This window comes from Hordeum vulgare, chromosome 5H, assembly GCF_904849725.1.
Source record: "Hordeum vulgare subsp. vulgare chromosome 5H, MorexV3_pseudomolecules_assembly, whole genome shotgun sequence".
NCBI lineage: Eukaryota > Viridiplantae > Streptophyta > Magnoliopsida > Poales > Poaceae > Hordeum > Hordeum vulgare.
In genome coordinates, this window is record NC_058522.1 from 412,654,400 (window position 1) to 412,673,032 (window position 18,633).

General features: G+C 44.6%; 2 protein-coding genes and 1 pseudogene across 2 annotated transcripts; 2 read left to right on the plus strand and 1 right to left on the minus strand.

Annotated features, from left to right (window-relative positions):
- Window positions 1-349: 349 nt before the first annotated feature.
- LOC123395591 (RING-H2 finger protein ATL48-like) lies at window positions 350-2,675 on the plus strand. The gene is made up of 2 exons (XM_045090611.1): window positions 350-540; window positions 2,287-2,675. Exons 1-2 carry the CDS (start codon window positions 417-419, stop codon window positions 2,472-2,474), a joined length of 312 nt encoding a protein of 103 aa, XP_044946546.1. The 5' UTR covers window positions 350-416; the 3' UTR covers window positions 2,475-2,675.
- Window positions 2,676-2,727: 52 nt separating this feature from the next.
- LOC123400484 lies at window positions 2,728-2,820 on the plus strand (annotated as a pseudogene).
- Window positions 2,821-3,034: 214 nt separating this feature from the next.
- On the minus strand, window positions 3,035-12,100 carry LOC123395590 (CST complex subunit CTC1). The gene is made up of 16 exons (XM_045090610.1): window positions 11,021-12,100; window positions 10,802-10,920; window positions 10,654-10,728; window positions 10,473-10,548; window positions 10,316-10,378; window positions 9,942-10,019; window positions 9,651-9,851; window positions 8,686-8,790; window positions 7,685-7,945; window positions 7,249-7,572; window positions 6,566-7,165; window positions 6,405-6,496; window positions 4,902-5,097; window positions 4,609-4,726; window positions 4,173-4,501; window positions 3,035-3,798 (listed from the first exon to the last, which is right to left on the minus strand). The coding sequence occupies exons 1-16, from the start codon at window positions 12,062-12,064 to the stop codon at window positions 3,634-3,636; spliced, it is 3,846 nt and encodes a 1,281-aa protein (XP_044946545.1). The 5' UTR covers window positions 12,065-12,100; the 3' UTR covers window positions 3,035-3,633.
- Window positions 12,101-18,633: the final 6,533 nt, after the last annotated feature.

The window sequence follows — 18,633 nt, forward strand, 5'->3', positions numbered from 1 at the left end:
ATGCAACTAGCTTCAATCTAACCCTTATGTTTGGATATACTTTAGGGCTAGTTGAATCCAAACTAGCTCAAACTAACTCTATCCCATGGATCCAAACAGTGCCTAGAACTGACAGAAAATTGTTCGCAAATGCATCTTCCATGACGAACGTTCGTTAGCTAAGAGTGTCCAAAAGAAAAGAGAAGGGTCAAATCCCTCCGGGCTCCACCAGCTCGGTTGGTACGTCTGACGCCACATACGCGTTTCCCTTTCCCGACTAATTCCAAACAACCGGCACCCTCGGATCCCAATCGGACGGCCCTACAACCACCCCTGAGCATCCAAAGAGCGGCGGAACCCACCGGCGGCCTCCTGCCTGCAAACCGCTGTTCGGAAAAGCGTGTCGCCCTTCCTCCTTTTCCCCCCAGGCGACGCGAATGGAGAAGGTCTCCGGCGCCGGCGCCGCCGCAGGAAGCAGCGCGCGGCCACCGCCGATGCCGCAGCTGGACGACTTCCCGTTCGAGGGGAAGAAGGCCGTCAAGAACCCCTTCGTCCCCATCGGTACGCCCCGCGCGCGTCCCTCGCTGTGTTATAGGAGTGCCGGGATCGTGGATCGATCGATCGCCTCGTCGTAGGTTCGGCCGGGTTACTTTCTGGGTTCGGGGTCACGGGCGACGGGCCAGATTTTGAGTTCCTGTTTTACGATGTTAGGACAGCGATTGTTGGGATCTTTGGGCGGGGGTGGAGAGTGTGGAATCTATGGCTAATGTTCTTAAAAGATCGTTTGTGCTGTTTTACTGGTACTAGAGTTAAGAAAAATCTAGCTTCCCGTTCTTGGGCAATTACCACATTTCCCATTCCATGGTCAACGTACACGCTTCAGATTTATGGTGGATTAGATATAGACTAGAGTATTAGAGTAACTTCACCACTTCGGTATCAGTGTAGTAGATAACTTAAAATAACAATTAGTTCTTGGCAGATGTCTATGAATCACCGACTGATAATGAGAGTGTTGTAAATGTACAGAGTAGGACAATCATAATTTGTCATTCTAGATATGCATTGTGTGTATCAGCTGCTTTATTGGAAAAAGGAAAAAAAAAAGAACACAACACTTATATAGATCAAGTCACAGCATTACAATCGTTTTTGGCCAGCTCCAACACGCAGGGAGGAACTGAACCAACCAACACACCAGAACTGCTTTCTCTAGTACAGAACTTCGCAATTGAATGCGCTAGGATATTGCTGTGCTACGTCTCATGGGCAGTTTACCCTTTCTTGTGCTAATGCCTTTTATCTCGGTGAGGTAGTAGTCTAGATATGCTGAGCCCAAGAGTTCAGCTCAGCTGAACCAGCTCACTTCGGATGTGCGCCAAGAAAGCTGAGAAATGAACACAACACATGTCCAAGAGACTCGTGACCTTGATTTTTGGACGGTTCATATGTTTGTAATCTTATAAAGTTGGCTTCTCGAGTTCCTCTTTTTTCTGAGCCAGGGGAGAAGCAACTTGGCTTCTACATCTAATGTTCTTAATATGTGTAGCTGTGGAAGTATATCGTTACTTACTACTGTTACTAGGGTGTATCAGAAGATAAGCAATGGCCGTGTGACCATTGAACTATTTGGTGGAGATGAAATGAGAGAGGTGGGATAGTCAAGGGAAATCAGGCTCACTGTGCCAAAGATATACTATGAGAACTTCAGTCAATGTAGGACAGATGCAGTTGATATGATGTGCTTATGGAATAAAGAATAGATGTTTAAGGGGGCTTGTGCATTGCCCTGTGAATCACACTCCTCCTTAAGCATCATCTCAGTCATTCATTTTGAAGCTGAGATCTCCTTCAAAATTTAACGGGCCTAACTGCCTGACAGTCTATGGATTAGTTTGGCTTATATATGAAGCTGGAAGCTTCTTCAAGAGGTTGTTAGTTATAGAATACAGTAATTATATGTCAGATAGGTGTAAATGTATTGTTGTAAATGATTAGTTGCAAGTCCTAATAGCTTTCGAAACACTTCTGATCTTTTCATGTCTTGCTTTGCTCAAATCTAATTCAAAATTTCAAAATCTCATGTGAAGCTGCTTATTCTGGATCCTGCAATCATGTTTATTGTATGTATGTATGTGTCTACTTCCCGATTGAACATTAAGTAATAAGTATAACATTGCTTTATGTTTGCCCTTTGATGTGTGCTACTTATGCCAAAGCAAATGGAAACTTGGGCGGGGATAGACTACTAGGGGTGCTAATGTATCTATGTATAGCTTCAGTGTGTAACCCTACCTTCTATTTCAGGTGCATTGGTCACTGCGGGCGTCCTGACGGCTGGCCTGGTGAGCTTCCGGTATGGGAATTCTCGGCTGGGTCAGAAGCTGATGAGGGCCCGTGTGGTTGCTCAAGGTGTGACGGTTGCTCTGATGGTCGGCAGCACGTACTACTACGGCGACCAAATCAAGCTGTTCAAGAAAGAGTCTACCCCATGAACTTGATGAACTGGATAGTGATTTGTGGTGTACGAAAAGATTTATTCTTATGTACTGGAGTATCACCTAGGGCTCTGCTGTTCGATTGCCTCCCGGTCCTGGGGATTAACTATTGTCATTCACGCTTGGCATGTGGTTTCTAACTAGAAGTAATTTTGGCTCAATCTCCAGGCTAAAGAATAAATCTTTTTCTTTGTTGAATCCACCCCAGTTGTGTTACTTGTTGTGCTATGCAGTCAGGTATTTTTCTCTTGTTCCTCTGGGGGCATCTGGTTAAATTGGAATGATAGAAGATTAACATGTCCCCTGCACAGGGATGATACGCATAAATGTTTTCCTCATCCTGCCCCGCAGCTGAAAATGATGGCATGACATTAATGTGTTCTTTCTGTGCATCATGGTGGTGCGGAATGAAAATCATCACTAGGTTCGCCATCACTAGTAGGAGTTCCTTTGTTGGACCCAGCCCTTAGGAATGAGCTGATGAGTAAATTGGAGGTAGTGATGAACAATGCATTGATATCAATTATATCAGCAAAATGGAAGAAACACATTCACCGTTAAAACAGAAATTAAAATACAGATGCTCCTTCATTCGCTGCACGGTACACCTCAACTTCACAAAGAAGTGGTTCCAAACGATATAACTGGCTGGCACTGATGCTCATCGCATCCACACTTGAGTGCAAAGCGTGGATAGAGTTACCCTGACAATGAACATAACAAATATCCAACTATGCAACAGTTCATTTGCCATAATAATTTGGCAATTGTCATCCCGACTATACAAAACACTTCGCTAGCAGCAAAAGAAACCCTCCCCGTGGGAGCTCATCAAATGCCATCTTCCAAACGACAAAACAGATCCGCACATATGCACAAGCCTGAAGAATGGAATAAGCTTTTACATAACCCACCCATCTGTCAATTCAGTCATATGCCACCCTCCCACCAAAAAGAATCATCTATAACTTGCATGAGCACATGGTTCTCCATGTATACTTGCAGACGGAATATGCAGCCCAGAATATGTATCACCAGACTGGAAGTGACCACCCAGATGGGCAAAATACAGGAGATATGACTGGGTATTGACCCAGTGGACTGCTCGCCCCTCCTGTGTTCTTGACAAAATATTACGAGGAATCTGGGTATCTCTTCACTTGTCTAAACTGGCATACAGTCTCCGGGCCTCTTCCAAAGGATCCACTTGAACTATTTCACTAACCCAGAAATTCTGCATGTCATGCGCTGGATATACATCAGGAAGTTCCACATTTGATCCATTTATTGCACTTGCATCGAGGGCTGATGCGATAACATTCTGCAGAGGTGTTAAAACTCATTAAACGGCATTCATTCCAGCAATCCTAGAAGAGTAATAATAGATTCTCTCGTTCAACACCGCTCCGAGCAACAAATGCAGCGACTTTCTAGGTTGTTAGGAAGACAGACCATGCAACATATAATAGCATCTGGCGTTACCAAACTAATTGATGCATATAAAAGTCGCAACCAACAGACTGGTTACACAAACAACACTTTCATGTTCCTAGAGTATAATGGTGCACAACAATTCTAGTAGTACAATGTCATTATGCCTATATATCATATTGTTTGTTTGCTAACAACATATGCAACTAATGAAAGCTCAACCAAAGTTCTAATGTTCACTTGATAAAAGAAACATGAACTCACCAGAGTTCCGTTCCGACAGGCATTGAGGACGATAAATTTCAAAAGTTCCTCTTCCAGGCTACTTAAGACATTACCAACATCAGATAATAATTCTAGGTTCCGACAAGAGATGTCGGGAGGAATTCCATAGTTTTTCACAATGACTTTTTTGTGCTTCTTCAACATCTTTTCTAGGCAAGAACCGAGAGTATGTTGTATTTTTGCATTGTTTCTAGCTTTTGAACACTTCAAATTAACAGAAGCATCTAGAATGGCAATTTCCTGCAGTCTAAGCAAAAGTTCAGCCCTTGCATCATCGGCCCAGCAACAGCACAAAGATGTTCCATTATCTGTTAAAAAGCAGAATATGTTATATAGATGATGCCTTTGGATAAAATAACAAATTTGATTTTATTATAATGTTGCAGAAATACTTGAGTTGGCCTGCTCCTCTTACCGACAATAAACCCAGCTAGTGGAACTTTTACTTTTGATATTTTACCCCGGTTAACTGATTTCGAAATTTGAGAATCATTTAAACAACTGTCCAACACCAAGAAATGGACGGTAGATACCTGTATTAACAAAAAAGAGATGTCAAGTGCGAGAATGATTTGAGCATGAATGTCACAAACAACATCTGAACTATAATCATTAAGTGCTTATCAAACGTCAATGCGCCCAACAAGGTTAATAGGTGGAGCAACTGAGACCTATACATGGGCAAAATAAAAGCAGAATATAACCTACCCTGCAGTGGAATTGCATGGGCGTAGAGTCTTTAAAATGCTTCTGATGTGAGAGCAGACAAAGTGAAGCTGTGCTCAGTGAACCATCCTTTAAGCCATCAGACATGAGTTGGGAAGTGGCACGTTCTCTGTTCACTTCAATATGACCAATGGATGTAACTTCAATGTATGTTACTGGGGTTAAAAGTACTTCACCGCTGCAGCCGGAAAACAAAAATTTAGACAGCAAAAAATATGTCTTCAAATTTGCAGGACACAAAGTAGGTTGCGGCATTTCTTAAGATTCAGTTTCAATTTAGCACAATGTGGACAGGCCATCATCTCTATTATGAGTAATAGCAAGATGAATTAACAATTACAATTGCTTCCTCTGTTCACTTTTATAAGGCGTTGTAGACATTTCAGACAGCGTGCAAAACAGTTCAATTTCAGTTGTCTAAAACGACTTATAAAAGTGAACGGAGGGAGTATAATTCATCACATTTAACAAGAAACTTGATAAATTAACTTGATGTGTTTGGAAGAATAATGTACCAAATTATTTTAGCAGTTGTCGATAAATAGGTCTTTTACACTAAAATTCAGGTCAGGCCTCACATTAGCTAGCTGCATATCAAGTTCCTGCATATAGCATTTCCCATTCTACACAGATTACTTCCCTTACAAATAATGAAAAGTAAAATGATTGGTTACCTAATGACCACCTTCGCAAAAACCAAATAAAAGATGCGTCCTTTTCTACTGGTAATAGAGCACAACACCACTCTACCAAGGACATCTTCAGCTTAACCTCTAGTAGAAATCATGCAAATGCAGAAGGCCCTTTTTTTGTCATCCAAGTCCCAGCGTCAAATATACAAGCAAAAGATATAACTAAGGGCCTGTTTGGGACTGCTTCACTCCATCAAAATCAGCTCCGCTTCATCAAATCCACTTTAGAGCAGTTTCATATAGGAGTTGCAACCATTTCAAGAGAATGTTTGGCTCTCATTTAGCTCCAGCTTCACGGATGGAAAATTTGGTGAAAAGGATCTATTTGATTGGATGAGAGGTAAGAAACGAAGGGGTATCCACTTACTGGTGGCAGTGGTGGGTAATTTTCTTTCAACTCCAGCTTCTATAATTCTATGGAGCACCTCCTAGGGAGCTTCACAAAAAACAAGGAGTTGGACCCCAGATTCTAGTTTTTTTGCGGAGCGGTATATCGTGGAGCTACCCCGTTTGGCTTACGTTTTCTAGAGCGGAGCTGAATTTTCTGGAGCAGAGCAGTCCCAAACAGGCTCTAAGACATTTTGTTTACAACTAACTTAACACGAAAATGAAATATAAGATTTAGACAGCTCAAAATATGTCATTTCAAATTTGCAGGACACAAAGCATGTTTCAGCATTTCTTACGATCCAGTCACAATTTAACATTATGTGGACAGACCATCAGTACTATCAACATGATAATGAGATTTAAAATTTAATAGTAAACCAGTAATTAAAGGAGCACAACACACTGTGTCAAGAGGACGCGGTGGAATGTCACTGCTGCCCCTGGTCCTATGCCAATGGGATAACAATGTTTGCTTAAGTATCCAGAGAGACGCACCTGCAATGACTGCCATTAAATTGAATGCCAAACTAAGTACTAATTGAAAATTATAACCTAGTCACTTACAGTTTGATTATCATCAGCAACATGGATACATATACTTTGCTTGTCGTTACCAGGCACAAGTCTTCGCTCCTTACAGTCATGTGGATGGATATTTTCTACTTTCCCATGTAATGATATTAAATCTCCTTGAACAAGTTTTTGACTTTGCAAGTTAGAAGAACCAAAAGACTTTTTATGCATCATAATCTCAATGCATGAAGAGACACTAATAACTTCAATTGAGTAAGAGCCCAATCCATTCAATACATAGCACATGATGTCATATACTTTCCTCTTTTCGCTAACTGCTTCACAATAAAAATTCAAATGAAAATCCGAATATTGACAAAAGTCATTCCACGACTGTAGTAATTTTATCTCATTGTGGAAGGTATTTTTGGATAATGGCTCATCCATCCCCAATGAAGAAACTCCGGTAGACTGATCTACGGTACCCTGCTTGACATTTATATTGCCATTAAAGGTAATAGCAAGGCTCCAAATTTTATCTTGAGAATCCAGCGAAATTTTACCACCTTGAAAACATCCACAGCCTTTCACGGCAAACCTCAAACTATCAGTGGGGCATTCAAGAAGATAGTAGCCACCAATCCGCAGAAACTGTTGTTTGATCAGTAATTTAGTAATTGTAGCTATATATTAAGGTTAAATGTTGAAAGCAAGCTTCATCATAAAAACTATACCTGATACTTAAATGAACATCCCTCCTTGAACTCCAATAAGATCCTTGATGTGCAACCTTGTTCTTCACCAACGGTATCAATTAGAACAGTACCATCTGACCCACAGGGATAGCTAGACACAAGATTGCCAGAAAGACTGGTAGTTCCGAAGCTTAGGGAGCATGGAATGTGACATGGTTTCTCCATAGTCACTTTTGAATCAGAACGTGAACGAGTGCTTGCCATTTTAAAGCTCTCGGCATCTTGATCAGCAAACTTTAAATTGTATGGCACTATCACGCCCTCAGCATACAGGCCAGGACCTGGCATGTTCCTATGCTGAAACTGCAATAGCAAAATGACATAATGAGAACAGAGTCAATTAGTCACTAATTGTGGGCATGATGATGCTAAAAACGCCAAGATTATCAGCAGAACGCAAAAGAAGTTTACTCACATTATTGACTGCGGGAAAAATATGTGACACTTTCAGAAGGTGGAACAGCCTGGCGGAGTTATTAGTTTGCAAAGGAATTTGCGAGGGAGGGCCAATGTGGTTTAATTCACTCCAGTGCACTATAAGATAGATCTTGAGATGATGCACTCTTTTTCGGTATGAGAGCTGCTGAAACACAGCCTTACAGGATAGTGGATCAGCAACACCATAATGATCTAGGTATGCCACTGGGCCTTCAAGAGCTAGTTTGCAATCATTTATCTGGGTGGCAACAGGATAATCAGAATGCTGAACATATGGCACAACAAAATGGTTGAGAACAATGTTAAATAAGCTAGTACAGTATGTAGTTTATTTAGCACAAAGCAGAACACTTAAAAAAGCCTAACAAGCTCAAAAGGCTAATTGACTAATTGTGGAGGAAGACCAGTAGCACCATCTCTGCTACACTTTTTCATTTCAGTTTACATAAATGTGAGAAAAGTTAGTACAGCAAACACAAATGCAGAAACCGTAAATGTTAGGAGTTGCTGAGAAATTTTGTATGAGTTATTCTGCCATACTGTGCAAGACTTTTAATTTATAAAATTATATAATCTTGTGAACATGAGGTTCCCATCAAACTGTAGATGCTGTTCATCTCAGTTTACTGGCAACACTGTGTAGAGAAAATTAAACCAACAAATATGTGCCAAAAAAAACTCCTAGAGCTTGAATGCCTTGACCTTGATTAGGCAGGTTGACGCTTCATGATTTCCAATGATATTACAACAAAATCAAAATCCCATAAATTGTATTTATACGAGTTATTCTGTACAGAAACGAATACTAAAAAAATTGTACAGAACAGAGTTTTATTCATACCATAACATGTGTCGTACTATTTCTTAACAGTACTGACAATTTAATGTTAATTTAATGAAGCGAATTGATAACTGAACTGAAGTCACAGCATGCATCACTTTTTTGTGAAATGTCGTACAGTAAATTATGACAATCACCTCATAGATGCCATTCATGCAAACATTTGGCGGAAGATCAGGTATAATAACATCTATACATCCTGTGTCATCAACCAACTGCAGCCTCAATGGCAGTGAGGATATCTGTATGCATCAAAGACACGGTCAGCAAGTGCATCAAAATCCAAGATCTTAACATTAGGTCATGAAACCGAGTAATCTCTAACTTCTGCAGTAAATACAATTAATAAAATTAACTTGTTTTTTTTCCTTGAAGAAGACCCGAAGTGCGTGTCCTTTTGCATTACAAGAAAGCATCAAGATGACATGGGTCTTACAACACAACCAAAGAAAGGAAAAAAAACAGCAACAAAAACAAGCCTAGGCTAACCAAAACGAAAGGCAAAAGAAAGCAGAAACGATGAAACCGTAGACCTAGAGAGTCCATCTACAAGCCACGTCTTTATTTCAGAAAGCTTTGTGGGAAGTTGAAACTGAAAGACATTTACCATCTCCCAGCCGTATACTTTCAAAAGTCTAAAAACAAAATGACACTTGGCAACATGGTACCCTCAAATCAGTTGACATAATCTGTTTATAAACTTGTCTGCATGCAAATCATATTCAATAATAAGCCGGCAAAAGTAAAAGCATCTGCCAACAATAATACATGGATAGTTTATGACAAGCTTCTAGGATGCCACAACAAATGCAAAATATGAGTGTTCATCTATCTAAATAAATTGATTGAGCGGGTTTCCACCTCCAATTGGTGACATCAATTTTACTTCTGGTATGTTACAAGGACACTGGAAACAGACTCTTGCAGAAATGTAGGGAAAGGCTGCGTACAATAGACCCAAAGTGGTCGGACCCTTTCCCGGACCCTGCGCAAGCAGGAGCTACATGCACCGGGCTGCCCTTGATGTTACAAGGACAGATGGACTGAATAAAAAACAATGTGATTATTTTTGAAGAAGATGCCATAAAATTTTCAAAATAACCTTCATGCATCCCACTAATACAAGGCCCAGATCACCAGTTGAAATTATCCTTCTGCTAGTAACAGGATGGGAAACCCCACCACATAGAAACTTGTTAGATCCCAGGTTCTTGCCCAGTTCTTCCGCGTCATTCCAAAATCTGAGCATCATTGATATCCACAATGATTCCACCTTGCAGATAAAATTGGCGAAGGGTATTGCCTAACCAAAAATAATTGGCAAGTGAATAAACAAAACCAAAACAAATTTATTTTCATGCATACCGCGAACAATAAAAGGAGAAACTATTACCAATTTACAAGCTTCCAATATTGATCCTGTGCTTGAACCGCCACAATCATGATTGCAGAATTTCATAAGGAAATCATGCTGCGCAACCAGATTCAGGTAAGCAATTCACACGGAAAATAGATTTTGAACAATGAGAAAGGATTCCCGAAAGACGTTTATTCTACATATTCTATATATGTTTCAGGGGGAAATATTATGGTGAGACTGAAAGGCTAGTAGAGCAAATATATATTTTGTCGAGGCAATAAGAAAGGTTGACTAGATTACTTTACACTGTGAAACAAACAGCTGTTATGCACATGCAAAAATGAGCAACACTACATCATTTACTCGTTATTTGAAACACATCACACATGTACTGCTAATGAGCTTGCCTGAGGTTCGAAACCCTTTGAAGAGGGAACTTTAGCAGCATAGGTATGAACCAATCCTTGCTTCTGTTGATACCTTGCAGTTCAAGAGATTAAGTTAAATAAATTAGCAGGAAATACAATGGGGTAATATATTATTTACTCCAGTTAGCAAAGTTACATTTTTCGAGCCCCAGATCTCTTTCTTGGAATCTAACTTGAATTTCTGTTTAAAGCACGATGTCAGAAGTAACATCCTGGAAAATGATGGAACAAAAGATGAGCATACCATGAGAACAAATATGTCCCTTTTCAATCAGGTAAGCATATCATGGAGAAGTAGAACTATCAAAAATTCATACCAAAATTTACCAGGCAGCTCCAAAAAGTTAATAGACTTGTCCAAAAGACCATTATTCTCTGCCCTTGTATGACATCTGCACCAACAGCAAAAAATGTTGAGTGATGCCAGTAACATAAGATACTGATATGCCAAAAGTCATATCTTACTTCGAGTCCACCACGGAGAAAGCATTTACAGTAATGCTAGTTTTACTGCATGTTCCAAGTAGAACAACTGTCGTCCAAGCAAAATTTAGACGAACCACTCGAAATTTCTTCACAGAGATCTACAAAAGAACCAGAACAGTCACACGCTGGCATTTAAAGCTATTTAATCAAAAAGTGAAGAAATTGCAAACCAAGGTTCAAAACAAATTAGCAACATACAACAGCGCCAACTCGAAGAGAATGTGACGGCACAAGCCGCTTATCATCAATTAGCAGCCACGCGGTCTCATCCAGCTCAACCAACATACCCTGCATGTAGATTCCAGAGACAACCCCAGTGTACACTCCACTGCACTTCCCTGGCAACTCATCCAATGGTGGAACGCCCACATAGGATGGGCACCATGACACCATTGTTTCAGTTGATGACACCAACATGGTGTACGAGCCCTTCTTCCCAACGGAGACCATTTTTTTCTTCAGCCCCGTGACAGAAACCGGCCTGCCAATCAGTCGTGCCAGTACGGGCCGCCACCTGCTTGCCAAATCCACAAAGTATACGAACTTCTCCATCTCAAACTTGTGACCGCGGTGAGATTCTGGCTGTGATACCTTGCACTGGCGGCACCCACAGCACATCATCTCTGCTATGAAGCCGACCAAGTCACCCTTCTGTGTGGCATGCGGCACACTGAACACCACGCTCACCGACCTCACAACCCCAAAAATGCGGCCGCGGGTGGCTAAAGCAGGCTCCGCGTCCACGGAATTAAGCGGGATCGCTGTCAGGAAGCTAGGGCCGGGGACGGGGACCGGACCAGGAGCATCTGCCAGGCACCATCGGACTGCCTCGAGCACGCCGACTTCGTGCTGGCGGACGGGGGGAAGGTAGTTCCAGGCGAGGACGAGGATCTCGCGACCGATGGCGGCGGGGTCGAATTCGAGGAGGTAGCAGCAGACAGAGGAGGCGGAGGAAGGGTCCGAGAGGGACAGGCAGTGGTTGCGGCAGGCGTCGGCGGAAGGGAGGGAGAGGGTGCCGGCGAGGAGGACGGGGTGGGGGATTGGCGCGAAGGGGGCGGTGGTAGGGGCAGGATTCGTGGCGGAGAGCTTAGGCTTTTTGCGGGGCTGCGAGGTGGTGGCGGCGGGGAAATGAGAGGGAGAGGGGGAAAGAAGGGAGGATGCACCAGTGGTGGGGCGGCGGAGGCGGAGGAGGTCGGCGACGGCGAGCCGGCGAGGGGTGGATGCCTCCGGCGGCGGCTCCATGGTTAGGGATTGGGACTGGGAGGGGTGTGGGTTTGGGAGGGAGGGGAGATGAGTAGGCGGGAAGTGAAACCGAGAACGAGAAGTCGAGTGGCGGTGTGGGGCCCACTTGATCGTGGGTTGACTGGTCAAATGAGCTGGGCCTCGCGTTCACCTTCGACCTTCCATGTACGCTACCGTGTGGAGGATCGCCCATTTCTGCACACGGAGGTTAAAGTTGGCCAGATCCGGCCTGGCTTGTTATCAGGGCGGAGACGGGGGACGAGCAGGGGCCTGCCCTCCCTCCTCCAAACAATCGACAAAACCTGAAATACCTAATGTATATTTGATCAATATATACTAGTATGTATGTATTTGGTCTCCTCTATCAGTGTCCATATCCAAATCCTGGTTCCATCACTGCTTGTTCAAGACTGCGAGCCGCGGTGCAAACCAGTAGGTTGGCGCATGCTCGTCGAGTTTTCTATGTGCGGCTTCGATCATTTTGTTTATGGTAGTGTTTGCTTGGGATTGTGCTGCTACTTGGCGTTGGTGGCCTCGGATCCGGGGATTGTTGACGGAGGGGCCGACTCCGGATGAAAATCATGCATCGACTCGGTCGTGGTCGGCGGTAACGGCACCCTAGGGTGTCGTCTTCCTTCTTGAAGGTATCGTCGTGGAGTCGTTTGTCCTTCCTACCATATAGCGTGTGATCTCTGGGTGAACACCTAAGATCACGCAGTGCCTGATCGGGTGACGACAGTGACTTCAACATCGTTTCCTCTTTGAAGGCGTCACGTTGGAGATCCCGACGATAGGTTCTGATGATGTTCTCGATTGAAGGTGGAGTGTGGCTTTGTGATGCTGTTGGCGGGTCTTTTTTCTTTCTTTTCTTTTTTGCGCTCCCTTTTACAGTGCTTTCCTCCTTAGAGGGCTCTTGTAAAATCTTCTTTTGATCAATGAATTTGACAGTTTTGCTGCTGACATTCGAAAAAAACAACTTCTTTTCAATAAAAGATTAAAGGAAATCGTTTATCTCCAGCCGGATGATAATAGGGACACTTACGTCGCCTCGTCCTGGCAATGCGTGTCGTGGGTGGCGTGTCTCCATCGTTTTCCTCGTCTCCCACCACTCACCATTGAAATCTTATCTCCTTGTCGGAATCCACATCTCCTTCCACCGACGCAGCAACAGAAAGCCTTCATCGGTTACCGGCCCATCGACGGTAGCCACCACTGTAGGAGCTAACCAATCACCGGCGGATCTGCAGTGCAGTAAACTACACGCAGCCCGTTGAGCCGGAGCCCGTCGGCGCTACGTTGGAGCTCCGTCGGGGCTGCAATGGAGCTTGGCCGGAGTTGCAATGGAGCTTCGTCGGAGCCGTCAATGTTGTGTTGGAGCTCCGTCAGAGTTGCGATGAAACTCGACTGGAGCTGCGATGGAGCTTCCCCGGAGACGCAACCGCTGTGTTGGAGCTCCATCAGGGTTGCACTGAAGCTTGGCTGGAGTTGCAATGGAGCTTCGACGGAGTGTCGGTGTTGCGTTGAAGCTCTACCAGATCTGCTCTACCAGATCTGTAATGGAGCTCGTTGGACGCCCTCGATGCTGCGCTGGAGCTCCGCCGGGACTTCAATGGCGATGTGTTGAAGTTGTCACGCTCGCTGCTGCTATGATCCAACGGCAACTAGCACGCTTATCGAAGGGCTGAATAGGCGGATGATTTCTCTAAAATAACATTCGGTTGATTCGTAGTAGCCCCAAAGATTAAATCTACTTATTTATCTATTCATCTTCAATCACGACGGTACAACCAATATACTCTCAAAAAAATACATACAGATTCATAGCCCACCGGCAACGACTACAAGAACTAAAGCAAGCCGAAGGCGCGCCACCGCCATCGCCCCTCCCTCGCCGGAGCCAGGCAAAACTTGTTTTAGTATTCAATAGAGAAGTCGTCGTGTTAAGGCCCCATGGGACCAGAGCACTAGAACAACAACTGTCACCAATGAAGAGTAGCGTACATCGAAATAATTCAACCTGAAGACACACGAACGTAGACAAATGATGAACAGATCCGAACAAGTCTACCAAATATAGATCCACTGAAAGCACATCTCTGCACGCCCACCGACGGTGCTAGACAAACCACCGAAACAGGGGCTAGGCGGGGAGAACATTTTTCCATCTTCATGGAGCCGTCGTCATCTCGCTTTCTGAGCATAACACAAACCCGAACAAAGCTTAAAGTAACATCTAAAAATGGAGCCCTCTCACCGACTAGGGTCGGGATCCACCACGCCTCCATGGCCCTAAGGCCACCGGAGACGAGGCAGACCAATAGTGATGCTGGCGGGAGGCGAAGAAACCTAAACTTGGGAGAGGAGGCGGCGGCCACGTGAGTATTCTTTACTAGCAGTAGAGACTGTACGTTGCAAATGGAAAAGTAAATATCGCATGATGCTAACCCAATAACCATGAGTAAGACCTAAATAGGTGTTGTCAAGACGTATCTCTTGGTATAAGATGAGAAATCTGTTTTTTTCATGCAAGATTTTGCTGAGGCGTGCATGCACTATTATCAACGGTTTATTTCATCTTCAGTTCGGCTTTGATGAGTTGTTCATTGCATTTCGGGATGGTATTGGTACGAAAGAAAGATGGATCATGCGCTATTGATTAAGATTGCACCTTAAATAGAATTTCAAGATTATTTAACACATAAAATAACATCATATTCATGTTCTACACGTTTTCTAATCGAATTTCATATATACCATGGTAAAAATGGAGTTAGGGTTTAAAAGATATGAATATTTTTAAAAGGTATTATTTGTTCTAAATGGACTGCAGGTTAATTAGAGAGATAATAGGGGATTTCCGTTAAAATGAAAAAATAATCCCTTTATATCACTTAACGGTGGAGTGAGGATTATTTACCAAAAAACAAAGGGTTTTTTTGTAAAACAGGAAAAGACGATTCATTTTGTCATGAGGTTGGGTACAAAGATTGAGCACAAGAGCTGAACTAGGGTTTGAAGATGAGATGGTGCTAGTGAAGATGTTGATGAAGATAGTCCCCCCACGATGAGAGGAGTGTTGGTGATGACGATGTCTTTGATTTACCCCTTCCAGAGCGAGGTTTCCCTAGAGGAATCGCTTCACCGAAGAGCAAAGGTGTTCCGCCTTGAGACAACGATAGTTGGTCTCGAAAGACCGCTCTCAATTTTTTCTAGGGTAGATGGCTTCATATAGGAGAAGATGGAGAACAATGGGCCTCTGTAGGACCCAAAATCCACTAGGGCGGGGAACGTGTGACAGCCTGAGACCGACGGCCCAGAAGATTCCCCTTTATTTCCGTTTCTGTCGTGTGATTATATTTCGTTCGTTGCATCATCGTGTAGTTTGCATCATGGCATCATGCATGGCATCATGTCAACTGTGTTTTGTCGGTGTTGCTTGTTGCTCCGTGTTGTTGGGTCTCAGTGCCTTGTGAGTGGCGTTGTCTTGTTGGAGTGATGAGAGTGGGTGCGTGAGAGCCACCTCAAACCCTGTTGCACCGTGGACCTAAACCTTCTCTCCCCTCTTATTTCATTTTTTTTGGGGTTGCGTAAAAAAAATTCGGTTTCAACCCCCTTTAAAAATTCGTCTTCTTTTAAATAAAAGTCCTTTTATTAAATGTGGGGCAACCCCTTGGGTTTCCTTTATTTATTTTTCCTTTGGTTATTTTCTGAAACAGTCTCATTTCTTTTCTCCTTTAAAGAGCCTTTATTTTAGTCTCTAAATAAAAGGGGTTTGATTTTTATTCTTTTGTAAGAAAAGGGTTTATTTATTTCTTCAAAGGTTTTAGTTTTTATTCGTTTAAAAATGCCAATCTATTTTAAAGTTGGGGTGTATTTTTAAAGGAGTTTAAAAAAGGCATTTTTTATTTTGTTTAAAACCTTTTTCTTTTGTGTTTGTTGTCTGATTTATTTATTTTTTTAAAAAGAGCAAAGAGTGAAGGGAAGGGGCCAGGCCCAAGCCTCCCGGTAGCCTAGCACAGGCTCTCCCCAGCCCCCGACCCATCTCCCCCCGCGCCGTCGTTCTTCCCCAGCTGTCGATCCCCTTCTCCTCCCTATTGATCCCCTCTCCCTCTCAGCCCCGCCGTCGCCGTTCCATCCAAGCCCCTGCGCTGCAACTCCCTTGCCCGACCGCGCAGCCGCCCGCCATGGCCCCCGTCCTCCTGCCGTGCCCGCCTGCGCTCCCCGCCGCCTGCACTCCCCGCCACCGCGTCGCGCCCCCTCGGCCTCGCCTCGGCTGGCCTCGAGCTCGCCAGTCCCTGCCGAGGTGCCGTCGCCAGGAGCTGCTCTGCGCCTTGCCGAGTAGCCGCTCTAGGGCCCCGTGGCCTCCTCCTTCCTCCCCGTCGCCCGCCTACGCCCTCCGGCAGCGCCGCGCGCCGTGGTTCCGTGCCGGTGCCCGGCCTGCGCCGCACCGCGCCGCCTTGGTCCCGTGCGGAGCCGCCTGCTGCGTGTGATGTGCCGTGCTGTTAGTGAAAGGATCGATATGGTTGACTAGAGGGGGGTGAATAGACAACGACCACTTTTTAATTAATCTTAGCAAGTTAAGGTAAACAACATATGGGTTCACAAATATTATGACAATGAGGTGAACCCTAATGGAGCTAACAACGAGAGCTATTAAGACAAGTAAGATATAGTTAACAACATAAGCATACACAAAGTGAAGGTTAGAGATAACCACAAGTGGAACCGATGGAGACGAGGATGTGTTACCGAAGTTCCTTCCCTTTGACAGGAAGTACGTCTCCGTTGGAGCGGTGTGGAGGCACAATGCTCCCCAATAAGCCACTAAGGCCACCATATTCTCCTCACGCCCTCGCACGATGCAAGGTACCGTGATTCCACTATAGGTGCCCTTGAAGGCGGCGACCGAACCTTTACAAACAAGGTTGGGGCAATCTCCACACAAAGCTTGGAGGCTCCCAACTAGACCACGAAGCTTCACCACAATGGAATATGGCTTCGAGGTGACCTCAACCGTCTAGGATGCTCAAACACCCAAGAGTAACAAGATCCGCAAGGGATTGGTGGGGGAATCAACTTTTCTCTTGGTGGAAGTGTGGATCTAGGCCTTCTCAACCAATCCCTAAAGAATCAACAAGTTTGATTGGCTAGGGAGAGAGATCGGACACTTTTGAGCTTGGGGCGCAACAATGGAGCTTAGGAAGGTAAGAGATGAGGTTCCACAGCTAGAAGAACCCTTTATATAGTGGGGGGGAATCAGACCGTTTTCCCACTATGTGCCCGAGCTCCAGCGGTACTACCGCTGGCTGCAGCGGTACTACCGCTGACCAGGGGCGGTACTACCGCCGACTAGCGGTACTACCGCTGGCCCCAGCGGTACTACCGCTGGCCCCCTGGTAGTGCAAAAGCACTACCCCCGCCAAGAAAGTCTTCGCAAAAAGGTCCGTCCACGAACAACCGCTAGGCAGGCGGTACTAAGCTCCTGGAGCGGTACTACCGCTGACCAGGGGCGGTACTACCGCCAGCCAGCGGTACTACCGCTAGGGCCAGCGGTACTACCGCTGGGGACCATTTTGCAAGGAGGAAAGAAACACAGTGGCGGGGGCCGCTCCAAAGATGAAGGTAAGGAAGAATATGTGAAGTGTGCGCGTGCAAAGATAGATTCCACCCAAACCTTTCCACTACGGTTCCCCTCTTAATAGTACGGCTTTCCTATGACTCAAAAGAGAATCGTAGAGAGCGTCGTGCTTCCGTTCCATGAATGAGGAGGCGAGTCATCTTGTGCCGTTGACGTGTGTTATCTGAAACCTTAACACACACGGTTAGTCCTTTACGGTACTGTCATCAATCACCAAAATTACTTAGGCATAAACTATGCCCCAACAATCTCCCCCTTTTTGATGGATTGATGACAATACCGGATTTGCACAGAGAATAATATGAGAACAAAAAGATAGAGATATATGACAATACGGGGCATATGACTCACAGCATATGATGGAAATAAATCTCACATAAGTTCATGTCTCACAAACGAAAGCAAACTAGAAGCAAACCAAGTTCGAAGCAAATCACGAAAGAAAGCAAAGCAAAGTTCGACTCTGAAAGCAAGTAAATCCAGCTCCTAGACTCTCTCCCCCTTTGGCACAAGACACCAAAAAGGGGCACACCTAACGCCACAGGTGGTTACTCCTCATCCTCAGCATCGCTAGACTCGTCGGTACCCTCCTGATCGTCCTGCTCCTCCTCTTCCGCCTCATCGCCAGACCACTGGTACCCTTGAGCCTGCATCCAAGTAGCCTCTGGAGTGATGTCGTCCTCTGATCCGCTGGAGATGTCAACATCAAGAGTCCCTAGAACACGCTTGTGCCTCTGGCGGCTCTCCTTCTGAGCCACGTGCGTCTGGTACTGACCCTTAGCCTGCATACAGAATAGAGTCTTCATCTTATCCTGCAGTTTGATGGCCCAAGATGGCATGGCAGAAGAGCTGGACTGAGAGGCGGTTCCTCTGTCAGCAGCAGTCTCTGTGTCAGTATCCATGTGCTGAGAGGAAGTTGATGGGTTGGCCC